The sequence below is a fragment of the Melanostigma gelatinosum genome (assembly GCF_949748355.1).
Source record: "Melanostigma gelatinosum genome assembly, chromosome: 22".
Classification (NCBI taxonomy): Eukaryota; Metazoa; Chordata; class Actinopteri; order Perciformes; family Zoarcidae; genus Melanostigma; species Melanostigma gelatinosum.
Window position 1 is genome coordinate 6,499,808 of NC_136655.1, and position 19,453 is coordinate 6,519,260.

The 19,453-nt window shown below is 42.4% G+C and overlaps 3 protein-coding genes across 3 annotated transcripts in view; 1 reads left to right on the forward strand and 2 right to left on the reverse strand.

The window, feature by feature from the left end:
• Positions 1–11,280, forward strand: part of LOC306795733 (protein O-mannosyl-transferase TMTC2-like) — a 43,520-nt gene extending 32,240 nt beyond the window's left edge. The window contains exons 6-12 of the mRNA XM_079294335.1: positions 1–185; positions 280–358; positions 1,677–1,798; positions 4,107–4,188; positions 5,063–5,177; positions 7,473–7,536; positions 9,445–11,280. Coding sequence (XP_079150461.1) covers positions 1–185; positions 280–358; positions 1,677–1,798; positions 4,107–4,188; positions 5,063–5,177; positions 7,473–7,536; positions 9,445–9,654 — 857 coding nt within the window. The 3' untranslated portion in view covers positions 9,655–11,280. The remainder of the gene's footprint in view (positions 186–279; positions 359–1,676; positions 1,799–4,106; positions 4,189–5,062; positions 5,178–7,472; positions 7,537–9,444) is intronic.
• A 2,354-nt stretch (positions 11,281–13,634) lies between these two features.
• Positions 13,635–15,393, reverse strand: parp11 (poly(ADP-ribose) polymerase family member 11; the record flags this gene model as incomplete). Its single annotated transcript, XM_079294867.1, has 7 exons — positions 15,319–15,393; positions 15,088–15,202; positions 14,938–15,007; positions 14,751–14,814; positions 14,265–14,398; positions 14,029–14,174; positions 13,635–13,933 (listed from the first exon to the last, which is right to left on the reverse strand). The coding sequence occupies exons 1-7, from the start codon at positions 15,385–15,387 to the stop codon at positions 13,635–13,637; spliced, it is 897 nt and encodes a 298-aa protein (XP_079150993.1). The 5' UTR covers positions 15,388–15,393.
• Positions 15,394–15,730: 337 nt separating this feature from the next.
• Positions 15,731–19,408, reverse strand: LOC306795530 (protein mono-ADP-ribosyltransferase PARP11-like). The gene is made up of 8 exons (XM_079294063.1): positions 19,273–19,408; positions 18,914–19,038; positions 18,435–18,555; positions 18,227–18,302; positions 18,001–18,073; positions 17,797–17,924; positions 17,414–17,565; positions 15,731–17,326 (listed from the first exon to the last, which is right to left on the reverse strand). Exons 2-8 carry the CDS (start codon positions 19,028–19,030, stop codon positions 17,010–17,012), a joined length of 984 nt encoding a protein of 327 aa, XP_079150189.1. The 5' UTR covers positions 19,031–19,038; positions 19,273–19,408; the 3' UTR covers positions 15,731–17,009.
• Between the last annotated feature and the right edge of the window lie 45 nt (positions 19,409–19,453).

A 19,453-nucleotide genomic window follows, 5' to 3' on the forward strand; every position in this document is an offset into this window, starting at 1 on the left:
CGGCCTACTTGAACACAGGCATCATCCTGATGAACCAGGGCAACCCGGAGGAGGCCAAACGCACCTTTCTGACTTGTGCCGACATTCCAGATGAGAACTTGAAGGACCCCCACGCCCACAAGAGCTCCGTCACCAGCTGCCTGTACAACCTGGGAAAACTGCTCCATGAACAGGGCCAGCAGGAGGTTCGGACTCAAAGCTCAACCATTTAATATTGAAGTCCCTCGTCTTTATTACGCTGACGCAAAGCAAAAACTGCACTGTTTCCCCCTACTTCAGGAGGCGCTGTCTGTTTATAAGGAAGCGGTACAGAAAATGCCCAGACAGTTTGCGCCGCACAGCCTTTTCAACATGATGGGTAAGTCACTGCTGGAGCCTGTGTCACCCTGAGTCTTTGTTTGAAATGCAGTGTAAAGAAATCACTACTTGACGATATCTGCTTTGAAATGAAATTTGAAATGAGTGTTTTGATGAGGTAACGCAACCATTTGATACGTATAATTATGAAGAACAACGTCATGCTTGTTTTGTGACGCGAGTAAAACCTGGTGCAAGTTTGGCTCGAGTTTCGGTGATTCCCTTTTTACATGTTTGTTTCCATTGTAGATGTTCTACCATTTCATCTGCGCTTTGAATTGAATTCAACAAATTGAGATCAACTCGCTGCCAAAATAAACCTTGAGAGGACTTGGACCACCTGTTTGATTCCAACACTGCGCAGACGTTGTGTCCTTGCAGAGGACTGAAGCTAATCCGTGCAATAAATCACATCCCTCTCTTTGTTATTGTAACACTAATTACATTATTGGAAGCTCATCCTGACGGCACGGTGGAGATTGCAGGGATATGTTCCTTGGACAAGTTAAATGAGAATGGGAAGTGTGTTTTGTCAGGTGGTGGGAGGGGTTGATGGAGGGCAGTGTTTGCATTAGTGCGATGTCCAGGGGCTTTGTTTAAACTCATGTCATTTTACCCCACAGGGCCCACAGCATGTCCTCAGATCAAACAGGATCTGAGAGAGATTTACACACAATTGTTCTTTCAGAAAAAAAAAAACTGTATTTCTAGGCTAAATTGATTCATTCATTCAGCGTGTGAAGACCTGCACCTGTTAGAAAAAATAGATTAGAATAGAAATAGATTTCTTTGAGAAGAAGAATGTATTTAGACCCCATTCACTTTTTGCACACTTTATTGTGTTGTAGATTCAATTTTAAATTGATAAAATTGACAGTGTTCCCATCAATCTACACTGAAAAGACCACAATGACGAAGTGAAAATGACATCATATTCAGACATTTTGCTGTGGCACCCCAAACTGTTGGCAAAGGAACTTCCGTTACGTCTTTGTTGTCTTTGATGGACAATGACTTGGCTTACGATTGTCATTGAAAGACCAGGACACCACCTTGGTTTGGTCTTTTATGTCGAGGAACACATAAATTAGCACAGACAAAGTTATGCTCATACAAATAGGGTAGCAGTTCTACTGCAACACATTGAACAACTCAAAATGGACATTAGGTGCCAATAGCCTCCAGAAGCAGAGAGTAAGTGTTGTAATAATGATACCGACATGTATTTCAGCTGCATATTTATGTTTCCTTTGTTTTCTTTGATTCATTATCATCCCCCAAAACACAAAGTGTGACTGTTGCTGTGTGCTCTGTTTCAGGAGAGGCCTACATGAGGCTGAACAGGCTGGAGGAAGCAGGTCACTGGTACAAAGAGTCCCTCAGGGCCAAGCCTGACCATATCCCAGCCCACCTTACGTATGGCAAACTCCTGTCCATCAATGTAAGTCCCATTACTGACACACACACACACAGTAAGAATCACGAGGCAAGCCGAAGCATTATCTTAGTGACGATAACTACCTGGAGCTGAAGTGGCAGAGTGGAGGGATGAATAACGCATACAGAGTGACTTATGGGAGCATAGCGATGGATTTCTTCCGCAGAGCCTGGAGAACTGTGACAATTGTTATGAGGTGTGAGCTTCTGACTCTGAAATATGCATGCTAAACAAAGTCTTCTCCCCTGATCAGAAGTCAGCTCGAGGAATTGTGGCGCATTCATGAATGTCAAATGCGACTCGTTGGTCTCGTGGAAAAGTGGATCACACAGTGTGAAAGAAGAGGTGATGGAAGCGATAAATACTTCTTTTGTGGCCTTGAATCAACCCTGTTCCAGGACCAGTGCCAAACAGATGAGAGAACAGCACAATCGTAGCGGTCATGAAGTCATGTCTGAAGGTCTGGGAGGAACGCTATCCCCCTGTGACTGGACGGGTTCCAGATCATCCGTGTGTTTTCTGTCTCTCGCCGTGTCTACGCATGCGAGTGAAGACATCGAGGGCGCCGCAACTTCTCTCAGATGTTACCTTGCCATTCCAATGTGTTATTTTTCGACAGAAGAACTTCCCCTCTCCGTCCTCCCACCGTCGCTCCCATTCCTTTGAAAACAAAACAACACGTTTGCGTGACAACAGCTGTGTTCACAGCTGCGTCAAGTTTCGACGTGGGAGCTGAACGGTGTTGCTCTCTGCGACCCCTCTAGCGATGTTTGACCGCCTCCCTTCCAACAGCCTTCGGGTGCTGAGGAAACCAACCTGCGGCGCCTCACTTGCAGCTGCAACCCTCACTGGCTGCAAACCTTAGTTCTGATCATTTCCTCTCTTTGTTTAAAGATTTAAAGATATGCATAGCACACACACACACACCACACGTAAAGCACAGGTTCAGATCAGTGGCTGGACATCTGCTGTGCTCCCTCCGGCTCAGGACTGCAGATCCATGCAGGGCCCTGACTCTCAGAGAGGCCCGCTTCACTGCTACAGGGCTTAAGGAACAGGAGATTGGACGGACCCTGGACAACGGGCCAGTGGACAGGCTTATAATGCAATTACTCTCCTTCCTTATTAAATCACTCCCATCAGCTACGTTTTTGGCTGTCCTGCCGCTGTCAATCGACAGTACAGACACGGAGAGGGAAAGGTCAACCTGAAGTCTTGTACTGCGGTTCACCCCCAACACGTCCTGTAGGGCTGTTTTTCTTGAGTAGTATTAACGCTGGAACCTGATAGTCTTGTGCCCATCCACATCCCTCAAGAAATAACAAGTGCACCTCCTGAAGCCACTAATTTGCCTCATTCTTCCCGCGGCCAAAGTGCTCACAGATAGGCTGAGTGTAACATTAGAGCCCTGCTGTCTGTCGGAGATCTCTTGCTGGAGTCAGAAGGGTGTGGTGTGCATTTGGGAAAGTTGTGGTCAGTCGACGCTAAGCTGATTGATGTATTTGAACTCGGCTGTGTCTTCAGACAGATTCATCGCTGATGCTCAATAATGCGAAAACACGATTACACAGCTTTAAATCCGTTTAAAAAAAAAAACAGACCACAAAATTGTTTTTTAGATAGTTGTTTGGAAAAACACAATTAACTTTGCCCTGGATGCTTTCATAAATCATTGAAATGATGACTTCCTCCGACCTAACTGGACTGAACCACCCTAATTTCAGTTGTTCTGATGGATGTCTGGCGGGGAAAGGGGTTAATTGAATGTAAAGAGAAAAGTGCCAAAGAAAATGTGAAATAAGCCATCGAGGCCCCGTATTCGCTCATTCATTTAGAGGGATGGCGGGCATTGGGGGGGGGGGAAGCTAATGAAGCAAATGTAATAGGCCCAGTCCTCTCATTTCAGTTTGCATGGCACATCCATTGGCAATATGGAAGCAATCAGTGCTTCAAGCATGAAACAAAAGAGGTGGAGAAATTGAGCCTCACGCACACGGAAGCTATATGTTCCGCAGTGTGGTTGCACACACACACACACACACACACACACATCTTGGAGGTTTTTCTGTAAAGGTTAGGCATAGGAGGTGGGGTACTATATTCTTCATGAGCATCAGTTTCCTGCTATTGCTAAGCCTCAACTGATACAGCAGACACGGTAAAATACAAGAGAGATTTTTGTAGCTGTGTGTGACACGAGATGTCCAGCTACACAGTATCCATGCTGTGTATTTATGCAAAGCAAAATCTTGTGAAAACTTTTCCTTAACTTGAATAATGGCAGGTGTAATTTCCTTCCTTTTTCTTGTAGGGGCAGAAGACGGAAGCAGAGAAGTACTACCTGAGAGCGATTCAAATAGACCCGACGAAAGGGAACTGCTACATGCACTACGGTAAGAAGAGACGTCAGAGGTTTTCCTTCTGTAGAAAAGCCTTCTGCGAAGCCTGTTTGAAACATTAGAACCATAAAAATATGGATGCCTGTGTCCTCGTAAATTTCTCCTGTGGTTGGCAGAGCTATGAGAACATCATTTAAAGTCATTTTCGACCAGCTACAACATGCCTGATTGCCTGTAATTCAAACCTCTGCCATTCCGCACTTGTAGGCTTCACTGTAATGATCGGACTTTGCTGCAGTAAGCTGTACTCAGGATGATTATTAGCCAGGGGTCTTTAGACTCTTTTATACCAAGACCTCTACGTTGTAGTGTCACCTTCAGACCCAGAGTCATTAAACACAGCAGCTCCTCTTACTACTCGTGTTGTAAACCACCCTGGATCCACGCTCATAGCTTATGCAACCTGATAGGAGTTTTGGAGTTTTGAAGTCCCTTCAATGCAACTTCTTTCATTTTGCTCACAATGACAACGCTAACATGGTGATTTATAGCATCGATACCATTTGACCCGATGATGGCGCTGGATGAGAAGAGATATTACAGTTCGTCCCGAGGGGGACATGGATGGATCGCCATGAAATTTGATCCAGACGTTCAACAGTTGTCTCCAATTCAATTACAACCAAAAGGGTCAATCTCATTGTGTCCCTGGAGGAGAACTCAGGGATCACTAAAGTCATTTGGAATCATCATCTGGGGACCATCAATTACTGGCAAATTTCATCTAGTTGTTGAGATAATTCAGTCTGGACCAAAGTGGAGGACAACTGCCATCACTGAAGCCATACCATGGCTGAAAAAACACTAAAAAGAACTTCTACTACGCCCAAGAAATACATGCTCTTCCTCTGTCTTCCCCTCTCTGCAGGCCAGTTCCTGCTGGAGCAGTCTCGTCTTGGCGAGGCGGCGCAGATGGCGGAGAGAGCCGCAGAGCTGGACAGCTCAGAGTTCGATGTGGTCTTCAGTGCTGCTCACATGCTCAGGTTGGCTAAAGTGCTGACAGACAACCACACGGCTTGAAAGTGGAGTTTCCCCTCCTCGAAAAAGCATATAGTACAGAAAATGTAACGATCGTATATGTCAAGAGATGTCGAACTCCTGTATTTGCAGACTTTGCCGCTTTCACCATGTTATTCACCACCGCCATTTAATAACAGTCTTTGTAATATAAATGATACTAATGTTATAGAATAGTTAACGTATACTCTATGGAAATCGCTGACATAAAAGCGATTATGTATTACACATATAAAGAGCAGTATAGTTTCAGTCTATTATAGTGATGTTTCAGTCCAAGGCTTGTAAAGACGGCATTGGAAAATTTTCCCTCAAAGTTTGGCCAAGCACGCGCACAAGACAGCGCATAAGTCTTAAAACGCGTCAACGGCGTCTGCAAATGTCCATTCCGTTTTGCTCTACATATCTGGAGAAGTCATTACTGCTCTCTGGCATCCGTCTAAATGCAAAAGTTGAAAGTCTCAGGGTTTGGCTGAGGCTTTCTGTTGGAAGGAGCAAATCTAACTGACGGATCATTCTGCCGTATCGTGGTCCGAATGGTCGTTTTTCAGCTGAAACTGACTGAGACATGAATCCATACCAATTAGGAGTGGGTTGAAGGAATGTGACACACCTGTCATGAGCTGGATTTCAAATTTAAGCTGCTCTACTGATAATAAAGGCGAGCTTTGCTTATTGACAGACCATAACCAGGATTATAAATCAGTTTTTCCTTTAAATGCCTTGCATGTACCAGGCCTACATTTCATTGCAGACAAACTCTTAATAATAATTCAAATATTGTGTGTATGATTTCTCCAATAAAGCAGTTTTTACATGTTTTGGGTTAAACCACAATGCATGTTTATTTCTGCCCAGTTTTACTTCCCATGAACCCTGACTTCCTGAATCTTTATTTACTCTGCAGCACTTGACCAAACAAAACAACGACCAAGGAAGCACGCTATAAGATGATGACTGTGATAGTCGGTCATGAACTCCACTGAACCCCGGATAAAGTGTTGCATGGATTCTCAAGGCATATTTTACTTGAGTCACACAGTCTTATGAATATGAATTACCATGTCGGGAAAGCATGGTTTCCTTGACTTTATTAACTTTGGCTCTGCAGAAGTCCGGTTCATGTCCTCTTTGGATAAAATTGGATGGAGTAGATTAAACTGTTGCCATTTTATGAACCCAGCTGTAACTGTGACTGGTTTGGTGGAGTTGGCACAAACAACATCCATCTCTCTTCATTATACTCTAATGCATAATAAATAAGGCTTAATGGAGTTCAAATCAATGAACTCTAAATTGCATGATCAAGATACATATTCACAGTTAATACACCGCTCAGGAATGTATCACCTCTCACAGAACATTATTTCCTTTTATGAGAAACTAAAGTATTTAACAAACGCGTATAAAAACAACAGCAGCCGAATAAGGATCTGTACCATCCGTTGGCGATTATGTTTATTCAGTGTCTGAATACTAATAAGTCAGTTTATGGCTTGAGAAACATCTTTGTCTGCAGGAGAGAAATGTCACATCATTTTGGCATGAACTGTTATTATTTAATTAGAAATGAATGGCAAATTGCAATCTGGAGAGTAAAAAGTTTAGATTCGAAACAATTCCTGTTAAAAAGCAATGAGAATTGACTGAAACATTTGCAATTAAATAAACGTTAAAGGCGTCTTTTTGTTCAGACTAACCTCTCGTCTTTGCTTTTTCTTGTATTCGTATCAATAAGTAAAAAACAACTGGCAGACACATGCAACCAGGGGTGAGGGTTCGTAAGGAGACCTTGTTTCATTCACAAACGTAAACAAAGGTTGGAAACTGCTCTGGCACGTTTTGAATAAAGTTGATTAATATGCATTGTACCTGCTTAATATGACGGTGCATTTGTATTTGTTATCCTATATTTAAACAGTTGATCTCGGAAAGATGTCTTTTTTTTTTAAGAGAGACCTGTGCACAAGGGAAAAAAAAACAACAGGTAGAATACAGTATGAACATAGACAAACGCAGACAAACACACAATTTACATGAATAAATGAGAGATTTGAAGTATTTAAAACAAACTTTTCCAAGCCGAAGACATGACTATTCCAATTGGAAAGCAAAATCACCGCCGAGGCTTTTTTATTCGTCCGCTGATTAGCTGCACAATAATGCAGGGATACAATTTGTATTGATACAATATTATTAACATAAACTGTGTTATGTCACATTCTCACTCTTCCTTGCTCTCTGTTCTTCTTTCCCTTCAGACAGGCCAGTCTTAATGAGGCAGCAGAGAGGCAGTATGAGCGGGCAGCCAGCCTCAGGCCAGATGTAAGTACCTGGGACTCGTGGGCCTGTTAGCACTTATCATGGAAAAGCACACACACACACACACACACACACACACACACACACACACACACACACACACACAGGCTTGCACTGTAAATTCAATTTACAGCATAATATGCGTTACCCATCATTCTGACACGATATTATAACACTGTTGTTCCTGGCAAATGGAGGGTTATAAAATGGGAAAGTGTGTTCTGTTCATGTGCACTGGTGCCTCAATGTGCTTCATGCACACACAAAAGATCCCAAAGAGAGAAGAGTTCAGTGGTTACCGTCGCCCGTCGTTGAATTCAACCCATTCAGCTTCCGAGCGAACACTTGTTCATCGCGGCAGAGTCTACCACACAAAGCCTTGAGGGATGTCATGTCTGTCGATGTCAGCGCACGCGGTTGAAGAAGTTGGGCCGGCTGTTATATCCAGTTTCTGTACATCAATCAGACACTTCAAAGAGAAAGGGGGCCTGTGAGAGGCAACTTACAGCCGTAGGAACGCCTGTGTTTTCAGACAAGACCAGGAAGAGCTTCCTGCAGTCATTTGTCATGCTGGTCTGCTTAGCGCTGGTCTGCTCTGTGACTTATGTTGCAACAGGAGAGAGGGTTGGACTTTCATCATTTCAGCAGTGTTCCCCCACCTTTTCTGTGTGGCGCTCATGTGACCGTGGTGTGGTTTGTTTATAGCTTAACGTTAGCTTTTAAGTTCTACCGATTGCGTTCACATTTAAATCATCAAAAATGATAAAAGTGGTGTTCCTTCGTGAAGATTATTCAGCTGAACAATACGTGTAAGTATCATAAACTCGTTTTTGCCACAGAGCCACTTATTTTCTGCAATAATCCAAAATTCAATGGAACAATCTCATTGTAGTCGAGGGAACCAGGGCGATGCTAACTTCCACGGTTGGCGCACAAAAATGCGTCATCCCTGGAGCACTCTATGGTCGCATTTATTTCCTTCTTTTGCCAAATTAGCAACTGCAGAACCACCAAGGGAACAAGGAGGTCTACTAGCATCCTTTAAGCATCTGCCCTTTTTTTCGCTAAGGTCTGTTTATATCCTGATTAAGCCTTAAAAGCTGAGTAAATCCATCGAGGACAGGATTACTGGTTGTCCATTTTAATTTGGAAAGTCATGTGTTTAGATTTGATTCTGTAAAAAAAGTAAGCTCCCTACAAGTCATTATAATACTCAGTCTGGAAGCATTCATGTGCTGAGGAAAGCTACTCTTGCTGTACGTGTTAAGAAAGAAAATGACTATGTGCCTCCAGGGAAAGGTGCAAGTCAAATTATTTCACTTTGCAGACTGAAAAATGCTTTATTCACACCAGATAGAAGCCCATCGCAAGTTTACCAACACTGTATATCCAACTTGCTGAAGGCCAAGAAGAACTTTACATGTGTTTACACTGTGAGTGTGGAGCAAAAAATAATTACTGAATTACTCTCTATCTGCCTCTCTGTACACAGAACACAAGCAAGGCTCCATTTCTGATGATTTAGCCCGGTCTGTGTATTGCATGTCACCCAGTTGTTTAGAATGGCAGAGGGACCCTCGTTAATCTTGCTTACTGTGTCACAGCTGCTTGCAAAGTTGCTTAATTAATGGTACAAAAAAGCAGAGCACGGGCTCGGAGCACTTTGAAATGGAACCGCGTGATGGAATCAATTGTTGCACTAGGTGAGAAGAAACAAACCCGACTGAAGGGGGGGGGGGGGGGCTGTAGCCACCTATTTGTTCACTGTGGCACTATCTAGGGACACATATTGTTCTTTGGTCCATGCCTGCTACTGTGCTGCAAGAATTAGATTATGGCTAATTTAATGCATGTTTGATTTTCGAAGCCACTCTTGTCTCCTTCTCTCACTGGGTCTTCGCCCTCTCCTAGTACCCGGCTGCTCTGATGAACCTCGGTGCCATCCTCCACCTGAATGGGAAACTTCCCGAAGCGGAGGCCAACTACCTGCGCGCGCTCCAGCTCAAACCCGATGATGTCATTACCCAGTCCAACCTGCGGAAGCTGTGGAACATCATGGAGCGGCAGGGACTCGGTATCAAAGCGTGGGCTCGGGATGCAGAACAGCGGCCTTTGAACTGAGAAAGTCGCTGCACTGTTTCCCTTCGTGATGCGTCCTGTAGGGAGTGAAGCAGGGCGGGATGAGAAAGAAAGCTCTCTCTACGAGACAACAAAGACTCATTCTTCAGAGATGTGTCCTGTGATGCTTGTTGAAGGCACTTTGAGGCTTGGCATGTTTGGGATTCAAGGGTGTAAGAAGTCTGCCCAATAATACGTCACCACCAGCGCTGTATGGTGGCTCACATGACTCATGTTACCTTTATTATTACATTCTAAAAAGCAATGCTCAATGTCTTTAAAAGATGCACTGAAATCAAAAAGGCAAATAATTGCAAAGGTCCCAAAAGAAAAAAAGCTCTCAAAGATCAGATGGTTATGATTTCACTATCATTAAAAACCTTGGTATGTTTTCAAGCACTTCATTCGAAAGAGGATGTCGAAAAAATATTTAAATCTGCACTGATGAATGATGCCAGCTGGTTTGTGTTATTAAAGGTGACTCCACCGATTTTACACTGCGAGTACCACTTGGGAGTACCACTGCCACACGTAAAAAAACATTATTTTGTGGCTGCAGAGAGAGCTGCAATGTCTGATGAATTTCCTCAAGTGATGTCACTTGAGTCAGGGTCGTTGCCGCTGCAGACTTTCAAGTTCAAAAATGAATCGTGACGTTGGAAAGAAGTGAGCTTAACAGACCTCTGTAGCTCACTCCTCACCTCTGCTACAAGCAGAACACGCCCGGATTTCTGTCCTACCTGCCGGCGGTCACGTTGCATTGTGGGTAATGTAGGCGCCAGGTTTTGACAAGGAAGTAGAATGTGCGAAATACATAAAAGACAAAATCTCTGGTTCTGCTGCATTCATTTGATCCTCTTTTTCTTTTAAACTGTCTATCGTGAGTCCAACAATGTGGAGTATTCTTTTATAACACCGTGATTAATTACCCTCAGGGTGCTCTGGCCTTCAACTTTTACTCTTAATAAATGCATCACATTAAAAGCATCTTCAGGTACCACCCTCGAATACAGTGCTCCAACCAATTAAAAGAGCAGGTTAAAGCATAATGCATATAGCCCAATTTACATTCTGTTGTCTGAGTCACTGAAGATTGTTTGCACCTGGTGCAGTGTCAATGCTTGTGACCGTAAACATGAGTTCATGGGAAGCTTCCTCAGCGGTGCCAAAGCTTGTACCGGCTCTTTACGCCTCTCGTGCCAAGCAAGAACTGAAATGTGTCGCGTTCCTCGTGTCAAACGAAGACGTTTCATTTCACGTGATCGAACTTAATTTATTAATACGTGTTGTTTTGTGTGAAGAAGCCAACACTGTGCCGTCACTGTCACGGTAGCCGCGGGGACATCAGGTTGTGGTTCCTGTCACAGAATGGCTTTGTGACACAGAGAGAGCTTCTTAAAGTGATGTTCGGTGTGTTCTGATGATCGTGACGTTTGGTTAAATTGTAGAAAGCGTGTAGCTGGAAATGTGTTGTGTTTTGTAAAAGAAAAGTGAACTCTTTTTTTTCCATAATAAAAACATGACTGGTGGCATCCAACCCACATGGATATTTATGTAAGCGCAGATTATGCACGGAGTTGATATTTGGCCCGTAATCCTGTGACAGCATATTAGCATACAACACCATCTGTTTCTCACAGAGATTGGGAAGTGGCAAAATATGAATATGCGAGTCTGCTGTGTTCCAAGATAGCATTTGTTTACTTCCCTAAAGCCAATATACAATATTACAAACTACTTCGACTCAAGTTTGCAGTCGAGCTAAAAGGAACCCCTCTAAAACAGGCAAGAAGCAGCAAGAAACACACCGCTAATACAGATGGAGTCGGTGCAGGGAAAGTACACGCTACAAATGCAATTATTCTGCCCTCTTCTCGCTTTTGAAAAGTAACATCATTTAGTACTTCTTTCACACAAGCTCGTATGAAACGGACCTTTTTTTTTGCTCCACAGTAGTCATTTTGAGCTGTCGGAGCAGGAAAACCACAGGTGTAATTGATAACAGTAACGATGGGGAGGCAGGAGTCATCGTTAGCGTCATTAATTACACCTGGGCTGTTCCTGTCAACCACAGACAGATAAATACAAAGAACAAGTGTTGTTATAACACTGTATGTCTGAGAGGTCTAACTCCCTGCAGTATCAGAACACAGCATATTCAAATCTATTCCGGAAGTATTTTAGATTTAATTGAGATATTTTTGTGTCTTTGAAAAATGTTAAAAAATGTAAAACAAGGAAGTGATCTCTAGTCTTGTTTTCATTGGAGACAGAGAAGAATAGTCTCTCTCTCTCTCTCCCTCTCTCTCTCTCTCTCTCTCTCTCTCTCTCTCTCTCTCTCTCTCTCTCTCTCTCTCTCTCTCTCTCTCTCTCTCTCTCTCTCTCAATGACACAACACACGCACAGCTCTCTGAGAGGAACCCCTAATTAGACTTCTCTTCGCTGTAAATATTTAAGAAGATATCAAACTTGGACTCATTGACTTGCAAGAACTCACAGCCCCAGTTTCAAACATTTCAAACTGGAAGCGAGCAGAAATCTGTGAGGACATATTTAGTTATGTAATAATAAGAACACTGAATCAAGAATGTATTTATTATGCACAGAAACCCCATCTGTTAGACTCATCACTGAATCTGCCCATCTCGCCCACAGGACCAATTCAATCATCTCATAGTTTACTGAGAGATAAGGACAGAGTGATTTATTTGTCTGGCTGTTACCAAGGAAATTGTGAATATTTTAGTTCAAATGATGATACAATAAGATAAATAATGTGAGAGTAAGTGCATTTCATGGGTTTTCTTATCTTTTTATACAGTCGAATATTCCATGTAATATAATAATGAATTATTGCATTATGGTGTGGAATGGATTCCACATGGACAGCAATGTGATTTCCATGTTTTATCCAATTACGTACACAAGAGCAAGGACATCATTATAAAATAGATAAAGTTCTGGGTAAATGAAACAATAATTCATCAAATAAATTCAGGGCACACTTAAAAAAATGGATGTAATATTTCAGAAATTAATTAAATAACTACATTTGTTTTTACACTAGCCTGACAGCAACACCTGGGAACCTCTAAAACTACACAATAGGGGAGGAAGTGAGGCAGGCCCATGACACATGAAAGAGTTCCTCCCACTGCCTGCATGGCAAGCATATGGAAGCATACGGCTGGTGCCTTTATGACTTGGTGTTTCACTGAAAGTGACTTTCGGCCACTGAATACAACCACTGGCTGTGACCGTTTGGTAAATATTAATGATGATGCTGGGAGAATAAATCCAGATGAGCTGCTGACTCACCATGAAGGAATAATGGCAAAACCTCTCAACATGTGGAGCAGTCAAAACTAATCTCTGCCAAGACTAAAAACCTCTATTTTTTTAATATAGCGGCCTCTGCTGACAGTTTCCCTTCAGTACAGTTGGTTTAATTTCAAGACTTGGAGGAAGTGAAAAAACAGGCCTGTGGTAACCCACCATGCTTCTTGTCAGATATGAAACAAATACTGATATTGTTTTATTCTCTTATCTATTCTTTATTTCACGGATGTGGCTGGCCAGCAGGAATAGGGTCAAAGCTACACCACTGCCAGTGACGTCAGTGCAGGTGTGTGGTATTTGCTTTCATGACAAAAGTACAACACCTGTTTCACCGTCACTGATTTGGGTGTGTCGATAATTGACACCTGCAGAGAGAGAGAGCAGTCCAACTCGTTTTCTAGCCTGATGGAGTTAAGTTTCGATTTCCTCGCTCCCGTTGAAAGTGTTTGTCAATAGTTTAGAGGTGCTCCTAACAAAGTCGACACTACACCTGCGAATGCTAACAGTCTGACTGTAATCTGAGTGTGTAAGTGCAGATGATGAACTAAATGGAACAGGAATAAACATGTAGATTTTAGTTTGGTTCTGAAAATACATTTATTGATGAAGCTCCTCTGTTTTAAGGTCCAGATCTTCTTTTGACTTCATTTGTACTGAATCAGATACTCTGGATATATTTGATTTGGATTAAAAATAACAAAAATCGTTGGATGTGCGATATCATTCACACAGCTGTCGTGAGAGTTTTTGGAACTTCCAGGATCAGGTTTTTGGAAACCCTTTTGTCCAACAGTTGATTTTCCGACCATTACCCGAGCCAGAAACATGACTTTGGTAATTTCACCCGGTAAACCGTGTGTTTTCCCGCCATAAAGCGGCAATTGATCCGTGCTGCTCTTGCTGTATTTGTCCGCATATGCTGCATGTTTAGCAAAATATATTCCTAAAAAAAAACAAAAGAAGTCAGATCAGTCAGACCTACATTCACAGTTGTACTCTATATTGTGCAATATTGTACTATATAGTCATTTAACTTACCGTTGCCATAGGCACCTTGTCGAGATAACCCTAAATCAAAGTTATATGTGCAAATGCCGTCAACATTTCTGATTTCGGTCCCATGAAAGAGTTTTTTCTCCTGGATTTCTGTGACGCCTTTGATTCTCATTAACTGCTTCTTTTTCCTTTGACACAAATAAACAGGTTTTGATTACAAAGATGGATAATGATGAAGGGAATGGAGAGAGACAGTCTCAAAGCCGTAGCCTACTTACCGACAATACATGTCCCATAAATCCATATTCTGTATCCTGCTGATTGATACAATGCATTTGTCCAACACCCCATCCGTCTTCACATAATGTGCCACATTCTGATACTCAGCATCGAGTTCACTCAGAGGGATTAACTGTAAAACATATCAAAAATACACATTTAAATCATAATACTTGGCCTCAAAAAATAAATTTATCTGAGTTTTTAAATGCCCACGCCTGTCTGTTTCTTATTCAATAAAGATACTGAAAGTAAAAACATTTATAAAAAGTACAATTTGTGAATTTATAATTATGCTTTTATCAGATTCATTTTACATTTTTTTTCCTAATCCAAACAAAGATGCTGATGTTAGCTAGAAATATGTATTTGTGTAATTTAGACAACTTGAAACAAAATTAGAAATTTGATGACCAGTTATATCTTAATCTAGTTCCTGGCTTTACGGAATAGTTTTCAATATATTTTAGTTCAGTTATTGTCACCTGGTACGGACAAGTGGGATCAACCCTTTCCCAGAGAACAGGCGGAGCACTGAAGCAGGAGCAACTGTGGGAGGAAAGAGTTAGTCATTTTCATACTTTCACTTTCGTTACTCAAGAAACTAAACTGACATATCTATGACTCACTGCTGTGAGTGTAAATCTTTTATGTGAATGTGATCTCATTTACCCTCTTTCAATGTTGTATCCCCGTTGGACACGTATTTGCCTTCCTGTGGCGACATCAGTCCATACCATTGCTGTTTAACAACACAGAAGTCATGTCAAATAAGTGCTATACGGGTGAATGATGAACACAAAATGTGGTCAGATAGGCTACCTGAGAAATCAATCTCGATGTGACGATCGGATGACAATCGCTTAAACACCCCTTTTGAGTCTCTTCCAAAATACTTTTCCATATCCTCACTCCTAAGCGGGTTATCAGGGTGATTCTGCAGGACGGACAGAAGGTAACAAAGGTTTAGTTATACCTCAGACATTCTGCTCCACGTAGATATGTGTGTAAGGTAATGATAGACTTTAAACTTAAGATTAAGAAAAAATGTACCTCAAATCTGTGCCACCGTCCACAGTCTCCCAGGTAATACCAAAACAATGGGGTTTCTGATGTGTCCATGGGTTCCTCTTCTTCATTGTCCCCCATTGTGAATTTAATGTATCACAACAAAAGCCAAACAAATACGTTTTAAGTTAGGGAAAACTGTCCTTCCTCTCTCTGACCTGCTCAGCTACTAGAGTTGACATTAGTGTTCTTCATATATTCAAATAAGATTCATAGCCACACCTCTGAGGCAGGCTGTCTCTCTTTACTTTGAAGAGGACATTGTTACCAGCACATCATTCAACATCAGTCATCTCCTCTGAAATGTGTTTAAAAAAAGAAGTCATTTCATATGCTTACGCTGAAAAGTTTATTAGTTGTAAGATGTGCAAATGACAGACACACACACACAGCTTCATACACCCTACACACTCACACACACCTCTAATGTTATGAATGGAAACATCAGTTTGTTTCCTTCACTTGCATTTACAAGGAAATGCAAAGCATTGCTTAGGATCCATCCTTGGCCTGTTCCGCCACCTTGTGGCCAATATGATTAATTTTTGTTGCTCCGTCTCAAAAACACACACACACACAATCATTCAATGGATTCAACAAATGCACACGCGGCAAAGCAATATTACATTTCGTGGTTCATTTTCATTACAGTACTATACATGTGCTGGCTACATTCTGTTTTTTTTTTTTTTACAGATAGATTTACACCAGGTGCAAAGAGAACCTGCTTATTCCTTAAAGAAACATGTCCGCAGGTGGTGACATCACACTCGGGATGGTTTTAAGTCAAATGTGATGCTGATCTCGTTTTAGTTTGGAATGAACTCTGTTGCCAACGCATACAAAAAAAAAAGAAAGAGAAATCCAACCTCGGCCATTGTCACGTCTTTTAAAGACTGAAGTCAACGGTCAACGAAGTTACACAGAAACATGTTGCTAAAAAAGGACCACAAGTGAAACAAGACATCACAACTTTATGTCACTGTGACACAAATACAAAACCTTTCATGGAAAGGGGGAAACAAGTGCACAGATGCATGGTTTAAAAAAAAAATGCAGAGGTAGAAACGTTCTTTTGAATAAAAACAAAAACCCCATGCCTACATAATACATTGTACTAAGTACACACAGATGTCACTAACTGAATGAGTGAGCAGGAACGTGTTGCCGGTTTTTTTGGTTTCGTCATTTGGAGTTATGTCTACATGACTTGTAAATAAGCTCATGCGTGGCACTGTGGATGTGGAGGAGGGGCTGTGGCCGATGGCAGGACATCACCCATAACCTACAGGCTGCAAGTCCCACTCATATTTTAAACAACTGTGCACTGGATATCGAACAAGCAAGCACAGATTTATGCATTGAATACAAAAAATTGCCACAGAGACTGATCGTTAGTCAGCATTGTCATCCTTTTTGTCGCGGAAAACATTCCAACCACAAGGGCCTGTCTCTGAATATACTGTACAGTACACAAACTGTACACGAAGTCTTTGTCTTTCCAATTTCCCCAAAGGCACTTTAGATGACCCATGTTCCAGTTCGGCACTGGATCTGACTGAAAGAAAAAGGCAAATGTTCCTTAAGCCGCCTCCTTTTTAGTTCCGATTTTCATCCAGTCATCTGTATCCAAAATGTTTCCATGTTTAGAGATCCAGCCTCTATGAAAACAGGCTTCAGTAGAACTCAACCAGATACTCTGGGTAAATTTGATTGCTGTCAAAAATGACATAAATCTTTGGATTGGCCACATCATCCACACAACTGTCATAAAAGTTGGTGAAGCTGGCATCCTTGGACGGCGGTCTGCAGTACATAGGGTGACCGACTATGTGTTCGCCAACAAGCACTCTGGCCAGGAACATGGTCTTGTAGGGCGGCTCGGTCGCAAATATCGGCGGGGCGAGTCCGTGTCTCTGCAGGGTGGTGTTGTGCTTCCCTGTGGTGTGACAGAATTTACTGGAATATTTGGCATCCCGGGCAAAGTAGCTTCCTGTAGAGGATGGAAAATTGAATGAAATGTTGCAAAAACGGTGGCAAATTGCTTCATGATGTGAAATCACAACGCAGACAGATCTACCTTTGCCATAGACGTCGCCATGGCTTCCTGTCAGCCGCCAGTCAAAGTTGAATGTACATATAGCTTGTATGTTGCTGTGTCCTGTGCCGTGAAACAGCATTCGCTCCTCAATGTCCAATGTGCGCTTGACTTTTCGCAACTGCGTTTTCTTCCTTGGGGGGGGGGGGGGGGAAGGAGAACCAATGAATGACAACACGACACAGAGTACTGATCATCACTTTGTGGCTCAGTGTGCTATCAGCAGGGCATCACAATCTATGTCATGCTTCAGGGAAGGTGAGGATCCTCTCTATTGAGTTTAATTCTGTTGATTTACTTCAACAGAAGAAAAAGCTTTGTCTGTTTGTACAAACGTCACTCACAACAACACACCAAGGTTCTACCTGCAGAAGAATTCCCATAAGTCGAGGTTCTGAATCCTCTGGATGGATTTGATTGGATGATCCATAGTCCTTTCATACAGCCTGGCGACTTCTTTAAACTCATAGGTGTCTCTTCCGAGCTGGATAAGCTGCAAGAACACCAGTCACACCAGAGTAACGCAGTCAAAGTAATTCTAGCAATAGCAGGGCTGTTATTTGACTCACCTGATATGGCTCATCAGTATTTATTCTCTCCCAATGACACGGAACAGGCAAGGCAAGATTATCACATATGAACCTGACAGAAGAAGTGAAAGCGAGAGGAGAGGGTTCAGTCATTTCATTGTTACAGTTAAGTTCATTTGCATTAATGTCAATACACCAATGCCATTAAGGAAAAGGTTGCAATGAAGAAAGAAACCCAGTCCTTTATTTGAGCACCACATCTTACCTGAAGCCAGTTGCAGAGTGGAGGGAGCGTTTGATTGGCCGCTGCTTCCCTGTCGTTACATTTATCTGTCGCATCACTGGTGAGGAGTGCAACAGAGATTAGAGCCGCAGGAACTCGCATTCATGCACAATTTCTGGAACGGGATTAATCCCGACGACCGGCCGATGAAGAGGCTTTTCGTACAGCTTTACTTAACTCATCACCATACCTGAGAAGTCCAGTCTGTAGGTGTACTTGGCTGTGTAGAATTCCATGACACCTCGTTGGTTTCTGCTGTAGCACTGCTCAATCTGAGCACTAGTCACAGAGCATGCGGCACTGGGATCAATCTGACAGGGGGATTGAGAATTGTGAATTACTCGAATGGAGAGCTGAGACATTGAGTTGATTTATCATTTGGTCTGTCGCCAAAAAGTTAATTGGCAGCTATTTCAGTGACTGATTAATTGTGATTTAGTAATATCCTAGCGCACACAAAGTAAGGACAATAAAAGCAATGAATTCTCACATTTAAACAATCAAATGGTTGTCATTTTGTCTTGAAAAATCACTTCTACTTCTGCTACTTACTTTCCACGTGGGACTTGTATTGACTAAACCAAAGAAGAGCTAGTCTGTGACATTGCAGGTGTCACAGGGCGAGGGATCATAGGACTGTACCAAAGTGTATTGTGATGTGTGAACTACCTCGAACATGTGCCAAACTCCACACTCAGCCAAGTAGAACCAGCACCATTTGGGATCCGAGGTGTCCATCTCCTCTATCTCAGTGGACTCCTCCTCTGACGACCTGATGGCTAACATAGCTAAATCTGAAATGAATAAGTGAAAACACACTTATGCAAATACCAGAATAAATGAAGGTGTGGAGGAGTGGACCATGGTGATGTTTTATTCGTGACACAAACATAACTTCGAGTGCATATTTTAAGTCATGGTCGTGAGGGCATGTAAATAAATTGAAATAATACAGAAACTGCCTTATCAAGCTAGCTTTCATTAGCGGCTGCCGCTCCTGACTCCTCTCAACTCAACGGGTGCCTTACCGGTTTCCAGCCCGTCTCTAACTGGCTCCCCGTTCTTATCACGATGTAATTAAATCCTTCGTGCATTTTGAATCACAAAACATCACAGACTCCGAATGACAAGGGACGACTGACGCGACATAGCACTTTCGTCTTCCTGTGCGTTGTTTACTTTTATTTCCTGGTTCGTCACGCAGAAACG

Bases quoted from the DNA above. Each gene is read 5' to 3' on its own strand.
- LOC306795530 (XM_079294063.1), bottom strand. From the start codon at position 19,030: ATGTTAGCCATCAGGTCGTCAGAGGAGGAGTCCACTGAGATAGAGGAG. The intron at 18,303-18,434 runs GTATGGTGATGA...ACTCCTCACCAG, and splicing joins CTACAGACTGGACTTCTCAG to TGATGCGACAGATAAATGTA. The intron at 17,327-17,413 runs GTAGATCTGTCT...CATCCTCTACAG, and splicing joins TGGCGACGTCTATGGCAAAG to GAAGCTACTTTGCCCGGGAT.